The sequence below is a fragment of the Eubalaena glacialis genome, chromosome 13 (assembly GCF_028564815.1).
Source record: "Eubalaena glacialis isolate mEubGla1 chromosome 13, mEubGla1.1.hap2.+ XY, whole genome shotgun sequence".
Lineage (NCBI taxonomy): Eukaryota > Metazoa > Chordata > Mammalia > Artiodactyla > Balaenidae > Eubalaena > Eubalaena glacialis.
The window spans coordinates 27,602,790-27,620,146 of NC_083728.1; the positions used below are offsets into that span (position 1 = coordinate 27,602,790).

Genomic DNA, 17,357 nt, shown 5'->3' on the forward strand with positions numbered 1-17,357 from the left:
TGCCCCCTACGTGAGGACCGACGCCCTCCAGGCCAGGCGACACGGGGAGGGGCGACAGGGCCTCTGGGGAGCAGAAAAGAAAGTGAAACCTCCCGCCCAGACTTTCGATTTCGCCGCCTCCGCGCGCCGTCCAGGTGGCCCCCGCGATCCCCTGTCGCGCTGGGGTCCAGCCACCGCGCTCCCGAGACGTGGTCCCCGGAGCACTGCGTCCCCGATGGCCGGCGACCAATGGCGGAGGGACGAAGGGAGGGTCCCCGACAGCAGGCGACTCATGGCGGGGGCCGGGGGTCCTCTGCGCCTCCGCGAATGGCTGGTGGCGCAGATCGAGAGCGGGCGCTACGCCGGGCTGCGCTGGGAGGACGCGGGCAAGACCCTCTTCCGCATCCCCTGGAAGCACGCAGCCAAGCAAGGCTACCAGGCGCAGCAGGACGCGGCGCTCTTCAGGGTAAGGGGGCGGGGGCCGGGGGTCGCCGGCCCGGCCCGGGAGGGCTCTGCGCGCACACGGTCGCAGAGTCCAGAACCGACCCGACACGCTGTCACCTCGGGCCACAGGTTCAGCCCTTAACCTCAGTTTTCTCTAGGTTGAGGGTAGTGTTCTCTATACATGGGAGACCCTCCCACACCGTCTTAAAAGAGAATCAGAGAAGGGCTGCATAACCTGCACCATCCCCACCCCTCAGGGGACCTCTCCTCCCTCTCCATGAGGAAATTAGAAGCCACCGATGGAAATTCCCTCCACTTCCCACCCCTAAACTGTTAACCCCAGCAGCTTCGGGACATTTTCTGTGCTTTCCAACACCAGCCCTTCTCAGGGACCTCCTCCAGGGATGCCCTCCCTTTCCTTGGACACCATTAACTTCCACCAAACTGGCTCTTTCTCACCAAGATTGAAACTCTGGAATCTCTCCCATGAGCAATTAGCAACCAACCGCATCCCAGGCCACCGCCACCATCCCAAACACCACAACCGTCTCCAGCTCCTGCTTCTCTGGCCTCCCCTCTCCTTTCACAGGGTGAAGCACCTAGAAAGGGTCTTCTGGACATCAGCTCCCTCACTCATAGCCTCCCCAGCTCTTCCTCCCCCCCACAGTGTGGTTTCTCTCCCTCCTGCTAATGTCTCTAATTGCCAAATCCAAGGATGCCATCACTATCATCTTCTTGGACCCCTGGGTGGGTTTGTGTCTAGTGGACCCTCCCTCCTCCTTGAAACAGTCTCACTTGGTTTCCAGAATCTGTGTCCCCTCCCCACTCCAACCCTGACCTCTTTTCCTCCTACCTTCTGGCCCCTGCTTCTCAGCCTCCATCCCTTCTTCTCCTCTTTTGGGGCTCTCAGCACTCTCTCCTGGACCTCCCTCCTCACGTCCCACTCTCCCCTTCCACAGCCCCAGTGTGGAGCCCAACGGTTCCCAGCCTCCCATCCAAGCCCCAAGCTTGCTGGTCTGACAGCCCAGACCTCTCAAACTCAGCACCTCCTTAATACCACACTCGTCAGCTCCCTCCTACAAACGTCTGTATTTCCCAAAATGAAAGATGGCACCGATCGCCACCTAGACCCCAGAGCTAGGCACCTGAACCCTGGCCGCTCCCCTCTCCTGCAATCTCATTCTAATCCATTTCCAAGGCCTTTGGCTCTTACTGCAGAACTGCTCTTTCATCCATCTACGTGGACCCATTCCCACCATCTCTCACCAGGATAACTGAATGCCCTGCTTTCCCATCCCTCAGCTCTCCCCTCAGTCCTCCAGAGGGATATTTCTAAATGTAAATCTTGCCTTGGCACTCAGAATCCTTCCATGGCTCCCCATTACTCTTGTGATAAAGTCCCAACTCCTTACCAGGACCTCAAAGCCCTGCATGAACTGCTCCTCCCTGGCCTCTGTCCATCTCTCTCCACTCCTTCCCCAACTTTAGACCCAGCCAGACAGTTCTTTCAGTCTCCAAATGCCTCCTGTCTCTCTCACCGTGAGACCTTTGTACATTCTGTTCCCCCTGCCTGGAACACCCTCTCTTCTTCACCTTCACTGGCCAACTCCCATCTTGCTCAGTTTAAACATCTCTTACTAAAGACAAGCCTTCCCTGATGCCTTCATTTGCTTAATGCATTTATGAAGCTCTCAGTGCTTCTCCCAAGTCATCCCTGATTCCTTCTGCTTCCGCCATTGAACAGCTTTCCCTATGAATTATAAGTGCCTTGTATGAGTCTGCCTCCTCCAGCTGCCCATGGGTGGTGACCTTGGGCACAGTGCCTGGCCCACAGAGGACTGGTTCAGTAAGTGTTGAACAGGTGGTTACCTGGCCTGCCCCTTAAGGCTACGTGCTGTTCAGAAGTGGGAGATTCTGGGGACTGGCCCTCCCTGTCCCTCTTTGGCGCTGCTTTGACCCATCCCTCAACCCACCACTGACACACACATGTGACTCCCTGGCTTCAGGCCCTCCTGGTGCCTCAAAGTCCATGGGATAAAGCTTGGCCTTCGAGGACATTCATGATCCAGCTTCAATCTGTCTTCTTCCTTAATTCCTCTTCCCCTCCCCCCCACCACATACAGTTGATCCTCATTATTCACAGATTCCATATTACAAATCCTCTTACTCGCTAAAATTATATGCAATCTCAAAAACGATATTCAAGGCACTTTTGCAGCCATTCACAAACATGCACAGGATGGCAAAAAAAAACTTGTCACCAACATGCATGTTCCCAGCTGAGGTTGAGCAAGGTGACAACTCTAGTTTCAGCTCTTCTACTGTAAACAGGTGTCCTTTTGCAGACAATATTTAGTCCACGTTTTGAATATTTTTGTGCTTTTTGTTGGTGATTTCACTGTTTAAAATGACCCCCAAGCTTGCACAGTGTTGAAGCGCTGTCAGTATTCCTGAGCACAGGAAGGCTGTGACGTCCATAAGTTTCTTTCAGACGTGAGTTACAGTGTTGTTGGCCATGAGTTCACTGTTAATGAATGAACAGTTTATATTAAATACGGTGTCCTTCAACAGAAACACTCATAGAACAAGGTTATGTATTGACCAGTTGATGAAAATGGGGTGACCAGAGGCTCGCAGGAACCTAGCCTTGTATTTCCCTTAGGAGTGATGGTTCAGTGTTTGCTAACTCAGTGGTTGTGTAAATTTTATAGAACACAACTACCATGAATAACAAGAATCAACAGTACACATACCCTCAGACACACACGTCAGCTCCAGTCACACCAGGCTGCTCACCGTCCCCCACGTGCATCATGCGCTTCCGTGCCTTTGCTCAAGCTGTTCCCCCTGCCGGGAACGTCACTCCACCTGGCAACTTCCTATTTATCCTTCGAGGCCCAATTTGATTCATTCAACAGATATTTAGTGAGCATCTCCTGTGTGCCAGGCACCACTTTAAATGCTTAGGGGCACAGCAGTGTCCCCAAAGATCCCTCTCTCATCATAGTGATAACACCCTGTGCCTTGAGCCCAGGTTACCTCTGAGTTAGAGCATCCTTAACGTAATGAATAAGTACTGCAATAAATAAGCACTGTGTGCCAGGTGCTGTGCTAAGCACATTACATAGACCGTTCATCTTACACTCGCCACAACCAGGTGAGGTTAGGTATTACTGGCACAGTTTACAGACAACAAAATCAAGCCTTAAAGGTCTCACCACTGGCAAGAGACACCAACAAAGGAACTGTGGCTTTTCAGTCTGGTGTCCCACTAAGCCTGGGATCTCCGAGAGCAATGACTGAGTGTGATTTATCAGTTAAATCCGCCGCCCCCCATCCCTGAAAGTGAGCAATGCGAACAAGATATCTCCTACTGTCCTCCCCTTTGACTACTGTGCTCCAGCCTCACTGGCCTTCCTTGAATCTCTCCCACCCCAGGACCTCTGCGCTTGCTGTTCCTTCTACCTAGTACAGCCTTCCCACAGCTCTTTGTCCGACTCCATCCTTCTTTTCAATCGGGCTTCAGCCCAAATGCCACTTCCTCCAAGAGGCCTTTTTCTTTTTTTTTTTTAATAAATTTATTTATTTATTTATTTATTTTTGGCTGCGTTGGGTCCTCGTTTCTGTGTGAGGGCTTTCTCCAGTTGCGGCAAGTGGGGGCCACTCTTCATCGCGGTGCGCGGGCCTCTCACTGTCGCGGCCTCTCCCATTGCGGAGCGCAGGCTCCAGACGCGCAGGCTCAGTAGTTGTGGCTCACGGGCCTAGCCGCTCCGCGACATGTGGCATCTTCCCGGACCAGGGCACGAACCCGTGTCCCCTGCATTGGCAGGCGGATTCTTAACCACTGCGCCACCAGGGAAGCCCCAAGAGGCCTTTTCTGATCACCCTCTCTAAAGCAGCCCCTCATATTATTTATTTATTTATTTAGTCCCTCTACCACAACAGTCATTCTAATGTGTTTAATGAGTATCTTTGGTTTGTATGTTTTCTTGCAAAGTGGGCATTGCTGATTCGTGTGTATTCTTACCTTATATACATCATAATTGTGTCATAGATCTCATTCTGTGTCTTACCTTTATTTCACTCAAGGTCATGCTCTGAAGATCTATTCTTGTTCTCTGTCCATCTAATTTGTTTCTAGATGCTGCATAGACTCTATAGTGGGCATCTATTACACGCACTCCCCCACCTACTTTCCCAGGGATGGACACAAGTTTGCTTTCCAGAACACAAATAACGCTGCAGTGGATCTGCTTGCCCTGGTCCCCTCGTGAGCCTATGCGAGAATTCCTTTGGAATTGGAATTTCTGCTCACAGGGTATGCTTATACTTAATTGGACTAGGCATGCCTGATTGCCCTCCAGAAACTCTGTTCTCATTCCATGCCCACCAACAGTGTCCACATCCCAACCAATTACTGGCTTATCCAACTGGCTAAATTTTGTAAGCTTACAGGTGATATCTCATACTTTTATTTGCATTTCTCTGGCACTAATGAGTTTCAGTACCTTCTCCTATGCTCATGGGCATCTGGTTTCCTCTTCTGTAAACCACCCATTTTTGTCCTTTGATAAGAATTTTTCTTTAGGGGATGCTTTCTGTTTCTTATTGATTTGCAGAAGTTCCTGTGTGTTCTAGATCTTAGCCCCTTGCTGATTTCAGACATTGCAATTTTTTTGCCTTATGGTTCATGCCTTTAAAATTTTGGTTAAGAAACATTCTCTGCCCCTAGAAGATTTTCTTCTACATTATTTCCTATTAAGTTTATAGTCTTACCTCTTACTTTTGGTTTTTTAATCATCTGGAGTCCACTTTGTTTGTGGCAATAGGTAAGGATTTAGTTTTATGGCTCTCCAGATAGCAAGTCACTGCCAGCATTTTATATTCCATTGTATTATTTTTTTTATTTATCACAATCCATAATTTGGAATATAGTTATTTCCTTTCAGCTGTTTGCAGCTGCCTTCTCCCATTAGACTTGATTTCCTTGAGAACAGGGACCATGTATGTCTTGTTGTTCCCCATTTAGTCCTTAACTTGGGCCTGGCACATAGCAGGAGCTCAAGGAATATGTGTTGGATGGAGGGAGGGAGGAAGAGAAGGAAGGAGGGAGGGGCCGAGGGACAGAGGGAGAGAGAGAGAAGGGTAGGAGGCAAGGCAGCCCTCATCCCTTTTCATGGCACCATCCCCATCTCCCATGCTATTCCTCCCCCAATGCCCCTGCTCATCCCCAGGCCTGGGCCATATACAAGGGCAAGCACCTAGAGGGCGTTGACAAGGAGGACCCCTCCACCTGGAAGACACGGCTCCGCTGTGCCCTCAACAAGAGCGCTGACTTCTGTGAGGTGCGCTCGCGCAGCCAGCTGGACATCTCCAACCCCTACAAGGTCTACCGGCTCCTGTCTGACGGTGCCCACAGCCCAGGTACCATCCTGTCCCTGGAGGTAGCAGCTGAGGATGGCTCTCTGGGCAATAAGGACCTCACATTGCCCATCTGTAAAATGGGAAATGGTGGGCTTATTGAGCTTAAACTCATGGGCTGGTAAACCTAGAAGGACCTTACAGTTTATCTCCCCATTCGTAAAGGAGGAAACTGAGCCCAGAGAGAGGTGGGCCTTGCCTGAGATCATGCAGTGAGCTGGGTTACTCTGGTCTGGGATCACCTCAGACAAGGTTGAGGGGGTTCCCCTTGGGGCCCAGGAAACCACAGACTATTTCTTGCTTCATCCAGTTACCAGGGGTTGTGCTCCCTGTAAAGAGGAGGGCATTCTTCATAGCCAGCAGGTGCCCCCTGGAGAAGTGACAGAGCCGGCCTGCAAGACAGAAGAGCAGGTCAGTGAGTCCTTCCAGCCCCTACAGCCTTGCTAGCCCAGTCACCTCGCACCCTTACCGCCCCCTCTATAATCTCAAGCACATTCATCTCATCCTCTCCATCAGCTCCTGCCCATCACTGTTCCCATCCATCAGCTCTACTTCCTGCCTCTACTCCATCTCTGCCATCATTTTCATCTCCTCCATTCTATTCTCCTCTACTCCATCATTTCTGTCAGACGTCTCCACCATCTTCACCTCCATCACTCTGTCTGTGTCAGCCCTATTTTCTCCCATTTCAGCCCCTCTTCCCTGTCATCATGGGGTCAATCACTCTGTCCCCACTCATCCCATCAGATCCACTTCCATCACTGTATTCCTTTCACCTGCATCACCTCTAGCTCTCATTGTTGCCATTACCCCTATCATCTCTATCTCCATCACTGTCTGTATCACTCTTAGTCCACCCCATCACCTCTCCCCCTTCATCTGCGGTTCATTCCTCTGTTCCCATCTCCCCATTAGCCTGGTTCATTCCACTGTCCCAAGTGCCCCCATTCCATTGCTCTATCACCCCATCTCCTCATTCACTCCTAGCACTTTTCTCTCCCTGTCACAATGAGCTTCACCTCCAAAAACCCCATCAACTCTCTCTTTAACTCTACGGGGTAAACCTCAAAGTCCCTATCAAGCCCGGCTGGCTTTCAGTCTGCCCAGACCTCCCTCTGCCCCAGTTTAGACTGTCTGGAAGCTCCTGTGGCCCACAGGTCTCCTCTTCCACCCTCACGACCCTTTCTCCCGATGCTCAGGTTGGCTCCAGATTAGTCATAGAGGATAAGGACAAGGAGCAGCCCCCCAGGCTGGCCCAGCAGGACTCCCTGCCACCAGCTGCCCTGCCCCCAGGCCCTTTGGCTGACCACAGTAAGGACTGGGTCTCCTCACCCACCCCTGCCTCCTCCCCGGCCTCTTCCAGGACCTTGATCTAGGGGCCGAGGGACCCAGGGTGAGGCGATGACTTACTGCTTCCCCTCCTTCTCCAGGGTACCAGGCTCAGGATCCTGCTCACCCCTGGGGCCCCTCACCTTCTGAGGACTTCAGCAACCCCGGTAAGGAATCTGAAGGCCCTCTCCCCTGACCACTGTGCAGAACTGGGGAGGACCTAGGGTTGGTGCCGAATAGCCTCTGTCTCCCACCCAAAGCACCCAGCCCAGACTCCAGATAACAACAGCTAACATTTGTTGAGGGCTTAGCTTATACCAGGCATCCTTCTAAGTCTCCCCACAGCCCTGTGAGATAGATACTGCCATTCTCCCCATTTTACAGATGCAGAAACCAGACACAGAGGTTAGGAACCCTGCCCAAGGTCACACAGTTAGTAACCCTGGGAAAGTTACTATCAGATCACAGCTCCTAAGGGGCAGTGAGAGATTAGAACCCAAGGGCCTGGCTGTAGAGCCCACAGCCCTAACCATTGAGCATACTGCTAGCTCTTCATATGGGAGGCTGCTGTTTTGTTGTTGTTGCTATTATTATTATGATTATTATTTCTACCGGTATTTAAATATTTGCCGGGAAGAAACTCCTAGAATCCCAGAAATTCGGGCTGGGAGGGCGTCAGTGTCATGCCCCCATTGTACTGATGGCCCCAGACCCTATGCTTTTGAAGCTCAACTACCAGTTTGTTTATACTGGAAGCTGCTATTATTTACTACCACCACTACTACTGGAATTACTATTATTACTTATAGGGAGGGAGTGTCAAAAATTCCCGAGGTGGCGGCCGGGTGACCTCTGGGTTCCCTGCCCTGTTGTGAGGGGAGGGGGAGCCGGCGCCGCCAACGCCAGACGCGCGCCCCCTCCCTTTCCCGCAGATTTTTGGCTGCACGTGCGACTCTTCTATGGCGCGGAGCTGGTGCGCGAAGCCACAGCGCGCGCGGCCGACGGCTGCAGCCTGAGTCCGCGCGCAGCCGCCGCTGCCGCCGAGCTCCTGCTGGGGCCGCCGCCGCGCGTCGCGCAGGTTCGTTTCCCGGAGCCACCGCCCGGCGCCCGCGTGCTGCGGCGCCTGCTGCCCCACCTGGAGCGCGGAGTGCTGCTCTGGGTGGCGCCCGAGGGCGTCTTCGCCAAGCGCCTGTGCCAGGGCCGTGTGTACTGGCGCGGCCCGCTCGCCCCGCACCGCGCGCGGCCCAACAAACTGGAGCGAGAGCGCACCTGCCAGCTCCTCGACACGCGCCGCTTCCTCGCGGGTAAGAGCGCGACAGCGGGGCCGCTGGCGGCGCGGGGCGGAGTGGCCGGGCACGGGGGTCGGCAAAGGAAGGCGGACAGAGGAGAGTGGGCACACGAGATGTGGGCGCGGGGCGATGAACTTGACGATGCCGGGCTGGAGTGGGCATGGAAACAAAGGACATGACGCAGACGCACCGGGAGTGGGAACGAATATGGGCATCGGGAGGGCTGGGCACAGATTAGACATAGGCGTATGGGAGGTGTAGGCACGCGGCAGGCTGGGGCACTGGGTGTGGGACATAAGCATAGGACTTGGGCACGTGTTGTCATTGGGCGTTAAGCATAGGGTGGGCATCGGGGGCACTGGGCACAAGATAGGCATAGGTGAGTGGCAGTGGGCATGGGGTGGGCATAAAGGCATGATAGTGAGCATAGCGCACGAGGCATGGGGCATGGAACCTAGAAGTGGGAGCAGATGTGGGACATGAGGCAGGTGTGGGGAGTGGAAGTGGGCATAGGGCATGGGCACACAATGGGGATGTGGGCTTACGGGACGTGGGCATAGGATGTGAGCACAAGGTGGGCACCAGGTGGGACGCCCCATCTTGGCCCAGACCCCACAGTCTCGGTGCCCGTAGAACTGAGAGCCCACCTGCAGGATGGTCGCCAGGAGCCCGAGTACCAGATCCGGCTGTGCTTTGGCGAGGAGTACCCGGGGCCCCCGGACCAGCCTGAGGAGCGTCTCATTATGGCCCATGTGAGTCACCTCCCACTCCAGCGGAGAACCACACCCTCCAGCCTCCCTGAACGGCCTCTCACTGCGCCCTCCAGTCCCAGCTCCGCCCCGGACCTGCCTTACGACCCTCTGATCTGGAAGACCTTGCGTGTAAAATGCATGTGGAGAGGGGCTGTCACTCCCGCCCACCCCCCAACAAAGGGTGTGGGTAAAGGGGAAGGTTGGCTCATTGCCCCACCCCCACCCCGCAGGTGGAGCCAGTCTTCGCGCGGGAGCTCCTCCTACACTCGAAGCTCCACGGCCAGGTGCCTCGATGGCGCGTTCCCAGCCCCGCATCCCCGACAGCGTCACTCACCTGCTGATGCAGCTGAGTCAGCCCTGAGCGGCTGTTTCCCCCTCCCGTACCCTCTAAAGCAGTCCCCACAGGGTGCAGATCCCACTCCAGCCCTGCCCCAGCTGAGCCAGGGATCTTTAGGTCTCGCCTCACTCATCGCCCAGGTAGGTTGAGACAGCGGAAGCCAGTCACGGCCTTCAACCTCTCAGCCAATGAGATAGAGCCCCGGGAACCAAGGAAGGAGGCGTGTAAGCGGACAGCCCGGCAGCTGGGCCTGGGGCGACAGGCTTGGGAACCAAACTCGACCTTGAGGTTCCAGAAATAGCAATTAGGGCAGAAACAAGACTTCATCTTTTTGTGAAGAGCCGGACATGCCTATAGCGGTTTACCTAAAGCAGACCTTACCTGCAATTGATCCATTATAAGGTTTGCTTAAAGCTGAGTTTACTGGGAGTTCCCTGGTGGTCCAGTGGTTAGGATTCTGTGCTTCCACTGCTGGGGGCCCAGGGTCGAGGGATCCCTCGTGGGGGAACTAAGATCCCGCAAGCCCCCAGGTGCGGCCAAAAAAAAAAGGGGGGCTGAGTTTACCAATAATAAGATCCTCCGCATAGTTTAGACTGAAGCCCAACCAGTAACAGAATTGCCCCACCTCTGAGGGGCTGTGAGTTTCCAGACCCTCCTTTCACCTGCCACAAGCCTCTCTTCTTTTGGGGTGGGTGGGGAGTAGTGAGGGGAGGGGGTCCCAAAGCAGAGGACTTAGCCTGAACCTGGGGCTTTAAATGCTAACCACTGAACCACCGCCAGTAGATACTGTCTTTGGAGAAACTGAGGCAGGCCTAGGACAGAAACCAAAGTGGGAGCCAGGAGTCCAGCCCCTGCCCAAGCCCCCCCAATCTTTGCAAACTGTAAGTTGTAGGGAGTCCTTGAGAATTGGGAGGGAACCCTCTCCACCGTGAAGGCAGTGACCCTGCCTTGTCAGTAAAGTCACTGTTTTCTACCCCAGATATCAGACCTTTTACCTTTTCTGATTTCTGACTTTTATAGGAATTCTCTTACAGATGGCAACATAATAAATCTTTAGTGATACATTAATAAGCCACTTTTATGGGGGGAAAACTGTATGATTCAATAAAGGACAGAATCAGTCGAATCACTGGTTTTAAAATTCATTCAATGAATGTTTATTGAGCACCTACTCTGTTCCAGGCAGATACTGGACACTGGGGATAGAGCAAAGCATGGTCCCTATTCCCTTGGGGGTCACAGCCAGTTTTCCAGGGGGGCCCAGTGACAGTCCTCTACCCCTGCCCCTCACGGAAGGAGTAGTGTTAAGGAGTTACAGAATTCTGGGTTGAAATCACAGCTTTGTCACTGACTAGCTGTGCCACCTCAGGCAAGTCACTTAACTTCTCTGAGCCTTAGATTCCTCATCTACTCAAAAGAAGCTATCAAGGCCTCTGGAGCAGAGTTGGTCTGAGAAGTAAATGTCGAGAGGGGAGGGGAGCTGGCCTGGCATGGAGAGTGGCACACAGTAGGGGCCCGATGACTTGGTTACTTGTGGGTGGGAGAGTGTGGAGAAGCCTGCCTCATCCTTCAGAAGGCTTGACTGTCTGTTCTGGGCTTCGCTGTACCCTCGGCCCAAGGCTGCAGCTATCGGGGAGCCTCAGCTCAGGGTGACAGTCCTCGTCATGCCCAAACCCCTACTCTGTGCCAGGCTCTCAAAGGGCACTGGATTCAGTGTAAGGGAGCCCGTTGCCTCCCCACCACAGCCCGGACAGCTGCAGAGTCTTCAGCTCCATTTTACAGATGGGAAACGGAGGCTCAGCCAGGGTCTTGGTTGAGAGCCTCTTGGGAGGGTGGATGGCTCTGTCCAGATGTCTGTCCTCCCCACACTAGTCGCTAGAGGGCGCCAGGGCTCAGCAAACCGGGTTGGGCCGGCCCTCGTCCCCACCCTAGGTGCCCCACCCCTCGTAGACCCCAGTGCTAGGAGGGCAGGGAACAGTGTGACCTCGAGTGCTCTGCACTGTGGGGAGGAGAAAGTAGACCCCAGGCCTGGAAGGAGGAAGAGAAAAGAAAGCGGGAACCAGAGGTGGGGACTTGAGAGGCCCCTGAGGCTTTTCTCACAGGAACTCCCTGTTCTCCAGCTCAGACACAGATGCTACCTCTCTCCTCTCTCATTAATGTGTGTGTGTGTGTATCTCCCTCCTCCTCTCTATCTTTGTGGATTCCTTTCTTTCTCTCATTCAGTGATTCTTTTTCTGTACTCTGTGTGCACGTGCGCACGTGCGCGGGGCTGGCTCTCTGTCTGCCTTTTTTCTGTCTATTTCTGCTCATTGTCTCTCTTTAAGTCTCTGCCTGTATCTTCTCTGTATGTTCCTGTCTCCCTCTTATTATGTCCTCACCTCTCTTTGTCTCTGTCTCTCTGTCTCTTTTCACTCTCTCTTTCCATCTCGGCCTCTATCTCTCTTTGTTTCGTCTCTCTCTCGCTCAGTTTCACATCCTGTCCCTCCTCAGCCACCACCAGCCAGCACATGTGGGCTAAGGGTCTCAGTCCCTTCCCTCCCGTCTCCTCACCCCTGGCAGCTGCTCACGGCTTCCCAATCCTGGCCTCTCCTGCCCGCCCCTCTTGGGCCTTGGGGGAGGGGGGCGAGGGAAGAAGGGAGGGCAGCCTGGCGGGCCCACCCCTTTTTGCCTTTCCAGGCTGGGAGGCTGGGCCAGTGGGCCTTTTAACCAGCCTGGGCAGGCTGTGCCGGACACCAGCCCTGGACACCGTGCCTGGCCCCCGCGGTTCCGGCAGCCGCCAGCCTGGCCAGCCCGGTCAGCATGCAGCAGCAGCCCCCACACGGGCCCCTGGCCCCTGGGGCCGAGCCGACCAAGCCTCCCTACAGCTACATCGCCCTGATTGCCATGGCCATCCAGAGCTCACCGGGGCAGCGGGCCACGCTCAGTGGCATCTACCGCTACATCATGGGCCGCTTCGCCTTCTACCGCCACAACCGGCCCGGCTGGCAGAATAGCATCCGCCACAACCTGTCCCTCAACGAGTGCTTTGTCAAGGTTCCCCGTGATGATCGCAAACCGGGCAAGGGCAGCTACTGGACGCTGGACCCCGACTGCCATGACATGTTCGAGCACGGCAGCTTCCTGCGCCGACGCCGGCGCTTCACCCGACGGGCAGGCGCCGAGGGCGCCAAGGGCCCCGCCAAGGTGCGCCGCAGACCCCTCCGAGCCACCAGCCAGGACCTAGGAGCCCCCGACGCTGCGACTGGCATGCAATGCCCGTTCCCACTGGAGCCGCCAGAGCCCAAGGGCCTAAGCTTTGGGGGTCTGGTGGGGGCCTTGCCAGCCAGTGTGTGCCCGGCCACCACCAATGCCAGGCCTCGGCCACCCTCGGAGCCCAAGGAGATGCCCACGCCCAAACCTGCAGGTCCAGGGGAGCTCCCCGTGGCCACCTCATCTTCCCCGAGCCCCACATTTGGCTTTCCTGCCAGCTTCTCTGAGGCTGAGGGGTTTAGCAAGGCCCCTGCCCCCATCTTGACCTCCGAGGCCACCATCGGGAGCAGCTACCAGTGCCGGCTGCAGGCGCTGAATTTCTGCATGGGGACTGATCCTGGCCTTGAGCACCTCTTGGCCTCAGCAGCCCCCTCCCCTGCACCACCCACCCCTCCAGCCTCTCTCCGGGCCCCGCTGCCCCTGCCAGCTGACCCCAAGGAACCCTGGGTTGCAGGCAGCTTCCCTGTGCAGGGAAGCTCCAGCTACCCATTGGGGCTGACCTCCTGCCTATACCGGACGCCAGGAATGTTCTTCTTTGAGTGAAGCCAGCCGGCCTCAGGCAGTCCCTGCAGAGCCCCTGCCAGCTACGCCCTCCAGGTTGAGCTTGACTCTAGGATCTGGGGAGCTCTCAAAGGACGCAGGCCTGGCAAGCCCACAACAGCCGGGACAGGAAGCCAAGATTGGAGTGGTGAACACTCAGCCAGCACCCAGGGTCTCTGGACAGACTTGGGGGTGGGGGAAGCAGGGCCCCCTTGGGATTTACTCTATGGCTCTCAGGGCCAATAAAGCCAGTGTGATGATGAGGGTCAGTTTGCTGGATGGTTGGGGACTGAGGGCCAGGACACCTGGCTCCATGGGGGGGCGTATGGTTGTGGGGTGGTATGGCAGGGACGGGGGACCCCAGATAGCAATGTCCCACATGAGGCTTTCTCCTGCTGGGGACTTTCTCAGGGAGTTTCCCAGGAAGGCCGAGGAACGGGGAGCAGGGAGTGGGAGAGAGAGAGGAGGGATGCAACAAGGAGAGACACCGGGCAGGAGTGAGGCTGGGCTGGACCAAGGGGCTGATTCTCCAGCCCCAAACTCTGTGACTCAGCACCTCACATTATGAGCAGCCACAATAACTGTGACCATTTGTGGCAGTTATCCTGTCCTGGGCTCGTATATATCCTTTCACCGAATCCTGGGTGGTACGGAATGTTATCTCCATTTTAACAGTGGTGGGAACTGAGGCTCAAAGAAGTTGGGGCTCACTAGCTCCGGCTCCAAATGACAAATGAGTGGCAGAGAGGAAATCAAAACCAGGTCTGTGTGGCTCTACCCCCCGCCCCTACCTGCAGTTTGCGTGAGGATGCAGGGTGGCCCACAGGGTGACCCCCCCAGAGGGAGGCGGGCTTTTTTTGAATCCTGGCATGCCAGGGCTAAAAAGCCACCCCTCACCCCTTGCACAGACAGGGAACCCAAGGTTCAAAAGGCAGGCACACTTCCCTTGTCTGGATTTCCCGCGTAACTGGGAGACCTCCCCGAGCCCCCAGCTCTCTGAGGTCTCCTGGTGACTCTTTAAGAAAGCATTTCCCTCATGGGGGGAGGCGGTGGCTACCCTGGGTACAGATTAGAAGAGACTGAGCCTTGACCTTTGGCCTTCTCTAGCTGCCCCCTTGGGTGGAAGCAGGAGAAGTGGGTATAGTCGTGGCCCCCATCAGAGGAACAGACTTAGGGACCTGAAATCTCACTGTCCGCATACCCTCCAACACTAGACTTGCTGAGGCAGATGGCTTTCTTCCGGAACTTCAGTCCCCCCACCTGGACTGAAGGAGAGAAGGGAGAGAAGGGGGGCCAAGGATACTTTCTGGTCTTTGCTGGAGGGTCTTATGTCCCATGAGGTGATGCTCAGGGGGCTGGAGACCCCTTCATTGGGCAGGCAGCCCAGTCCCCTCCAAAACACCCCCCTCGGGCAGGCGGCCACGCTGGCTTCAGTCTCTGTGGCTCCCTCCTCCCTCAGCAGGTCCCCTGGGGCCTGGGAGGAAGTGAGCCCGGCTGGACAGCCCAAACTGTCTGGTTCCCACAGACTCCAGAGCCGGGGTGGAGGGGGCACCTGCAGGGTGCGGGCTCAGTGCAGCCAGAAGGGGGTGGAAGAATGCCCGGCCAGCTGTGCGGACCCTCCCTACCGTGTGTGCCGGACCCCAGCCTGGAACCCATGGAGCAATGGGGGGAGGGAAAGAGGGTCTGTCCTGTCGCATTCAGGCAGCCTCGTGGCTGAAAGGGGAGGGGATGGAGGCCCGGGAGTGCAGGGCACGGGTGAGGAGAGGTTCGCACCACCGTGTGTGCCTGTGTGGGTCAGTATGTCTCCGTGTGTACGTGAGTGTGTGTGTGTGATGCGCAGAGACAGTTATGGAGACAAGGACAGATTCGGGGGGGTGGGGGTTCTTTCTCAGCTGGGTCAGGGAAAGAGGCCTCTGCCGGGCACTGTTCCCTGTGGTGCATTCCTGTGGAGACCTGGTGACCCCAGTCCCTTCCCAGCCTGTGTCCTGAGCTCGTAGGAGGATGGGGAGGCTGGCCCGACTCGGGGATCCCAGGCCTCTGCATCCTGCCCCGCCCACCCCCCGATGAGGTTGATCATCTAACTGGGGTGGGGGCCTGGGGGGAATAAAGCTGCAACCCCCTGCCCACGCTTTGAGGTGGGGGAACATGCAGAGGGGTCAAGTGCACCCAGAGGCACAGACTCAGCTCTGGGCATGAGCCCCCTCCATGTCCCTCTCTGGTCCCCCCAGAGAGTCAAGAAGTGAAGACAGTCCCCTCAGCCCCAGTCCCTAAGCAGGGCCCTGGGCTCAGAGCCTGCCTTGGACTTGCTGTGTGAGCCTGGACCAGTGCCCATCTCTCTGGGCCCTGATTTCACTCCCTTTGCCCAGTGAGGGGGTTGCAGGGTGAGGGGAAAGGGCAGCCTGACTCTTTGAATCCGGATCCCAGGGAGGGTCTAACCTGGGGGACAGCCTGGAAGGGATCCCATCCCCAGAGGTACTGGACCAGGAGGCCCAGACACCATGATCTCATGTTGCCCTCTGCTTGCTGCCCAGTTTGGGGACCCCACCCACTGGGCCTCCTGCCGTCACATTCTTTCCATGACCAACAGACACCCCCTGCCTCTGGCCTGGCCACCCCCACCTGGCGGGGTGGACAGTGCTTAGCAGAGATTCGGAATGCCTAAGCTGGGCCGACCCAGAGAAAGCTCCTCGGCACAGATGGAGAGACCGAGGCCAGAGAAGGTAAGTGACATGCCCAAGGTCACACAGCAGGGCAGGAGTACCCCTCTGCTGCCTTAACTGTAGAGCTCTTAGGGGACAGGGGCCACCCCATCTGACTCTCCTCACTGGAGGCTGGTCTGTCTGCAGGAGGGGATCCCAGCCCCCACTCCTCCTCAGCAGGTCAGAGCAAAAGAGGGTGCCGAGGGGCCTTGTAGAGTTAGGCTAAATCGAAATCTAAAATGGTAGGATCAGTGGTATTTCAGAATATTCCAGAGTTTTTAATCACAGCAGCTCAGATTCTTGGAATATCAGAGTTGAAAGGGCGTCTCCTGCCTGATTTCTGAATCCCCTCTACACCAAGCAGTTCATATCACGTGGGGGGGTTCCAGGAAAGGGGAGCCTGCTGCTTTCAGAGCCGGCCCCTTCCCGCCCAAGTTTGGCAGCTCTGAAGGGCTGTCAGGAAGTTCTTCACCTGCTGGTCCTTTGGTCTCTGCTCTCTCTGCCTGCAGGGAGGCTACCCCCACCCACAGGGCTGGGCCTTCCTCAGCGGCTCCTCCACCCTCCACATCTTATCTCCCTGCGCCTCTCCGCCTACCCGCTTCCTTCCCTGGTTTATGGCATTCCATTGCCCGGAGTTCCAAGCTCCTTCCCACACCCCAGACAGCGCCTGGGCCAGGGTGGGGAGATGCTCTCCCTTGGCGGGCGGGCACTCTGAGGCCACCACAGAAATGAGGAAGACGGTGGGGGGAGGTTGTGTCGGCCAGCCTGGCATGTCTGCCTACTGGGAGTGTACAAACCCAGGAATCCAGGCCTCAGCCAAAACATCGCCTCCCATCACCCCTGAAAGGCCAGGCTCCCAGAGGCAGTAGGTACAGCAGCTAAGAGCAGGGGCTCTGGACTCCAGCTGACTGGCTTCAGATCCCAGCTGTCACTTCCTAGCTGTGTGACCTTGAGCAAGTTGCTTCCCCTCTCTGGGTTTCCCTCATCTAAAAAATGTGGACACTAACAGTACCTATATCCATGGGATTGTTGTCAGGATTACATGAATTAATACTTGCAAAGTGCTTCGAGCAGGGTCTGACACATGGAAACAGCAATTTAAGTGTTTAAGTAAAATAAATATTTGGGCCCTGGGGGCTTGTCTTCTTAACCTGATTTACCCACCAGGAAGGTCTAGCTGCTGTATAGGTGGGAAGATGCAGGGGGAGGGAAGGTTGTTATATACACAAAGCTTTGGATTCAATTCCTGGCATCTTTACTTCCTTGCTGTGTGACCTCGAGCAAGTAGATTCACTTCTCCGAGTACTAGTTTCTTCAT

General features: G+C 55.8%; 2 protein-coding genes across 6 annotated transcripts; both read left to right on the top strand.

The window, feature by feature from the left end:
- Positions 1–53: 53 nt before the first annotated feature.
- On the top strand, positions 54–10,655 carry LOC133103475 (interferon regulatory factor 4-like). Of its 5 annotated transcripts, none has more exons than XM_061208883.1 (8): positions 61–445; positions 5,658–5,847; positions 6,155–6,255; positions 7,044–7,155; positions 7,275–7,340; positions 8,106–8,477; positions 9,048–9,214; positions 9,445–9,642. In XM_061208883.1, exons 1-8 carry the CDS (start codon positions 215–217, stop codon positions 9,553–9,555), a joined length of 1,350 nt encoding a protein of 449 aa, XP_061064866.1. In that variant the 5' UTR covers positions 61–214; the 3' UTR covers positions 9,556–9,642. The 5 variants fall into 5 exon arrangements, with proteins under 5 accessions (XP_061064867.1, XP_061064864.1, XP_061064865.1 ...); XM_061208885.1 differs by having other exon boundaries at positions 62–445; positions 9,096–9,214; XM_061208881.1 differs by having other exon boundaries at positions 59–445; positions 9,072–10,655.
- A 1,634-nt stretch (positions 10,656–12,289) lies between these two features.
- Positions 12,290–13,594, top strand: FOXS1 (forkhead box S1). Its single transcript, XM_061208880.1, has one exon. The coding sequence runs from the start codon at positions 12,351–12,353 to the stop codon at positions 13,341–13,343; it is 993 nt and encodes a 330-aa protein (XP_061064863.1). The 5' UTR covers positions 12,290–12,350; the 3' UTR covers positions 13,344–13,594.
- Positions 13,595–17,357: the final 3,763 nt, after the last annotated feature.

Bases quoted from the DNA above. Each gene is read 5' to 3' on its own strand.
- LOC133103475 (XM_061208881.1), top strand. From the start codon at position 215: ATGGCCGGCGACCAATGGCGGAGGGACGAAGGGAGGGTCCCCGACAGC. The intron at 5,848-6,154 runs GTACCATCCTGT...TGCTTCATCCAG, and splicing joins TGACGGTGCCCACAGCCCAG to TTACCAGGGGTTGTGCTCCC. The intron at 7,156-7,274 runs GTAAGGACTGGG...CTCCTTCTCCAG, and splicing joins AGGCCCTTTGGCTGACCACA to GGTACCAGGCTCAGGATCCT.
- FOXS1 (XM_061208880.1), top strand. From the start codon at position 12,351: ATGCAGCAGCAGCCCCCACACGGGCCCCTGGCCCCTGGGGCCGAGCCG.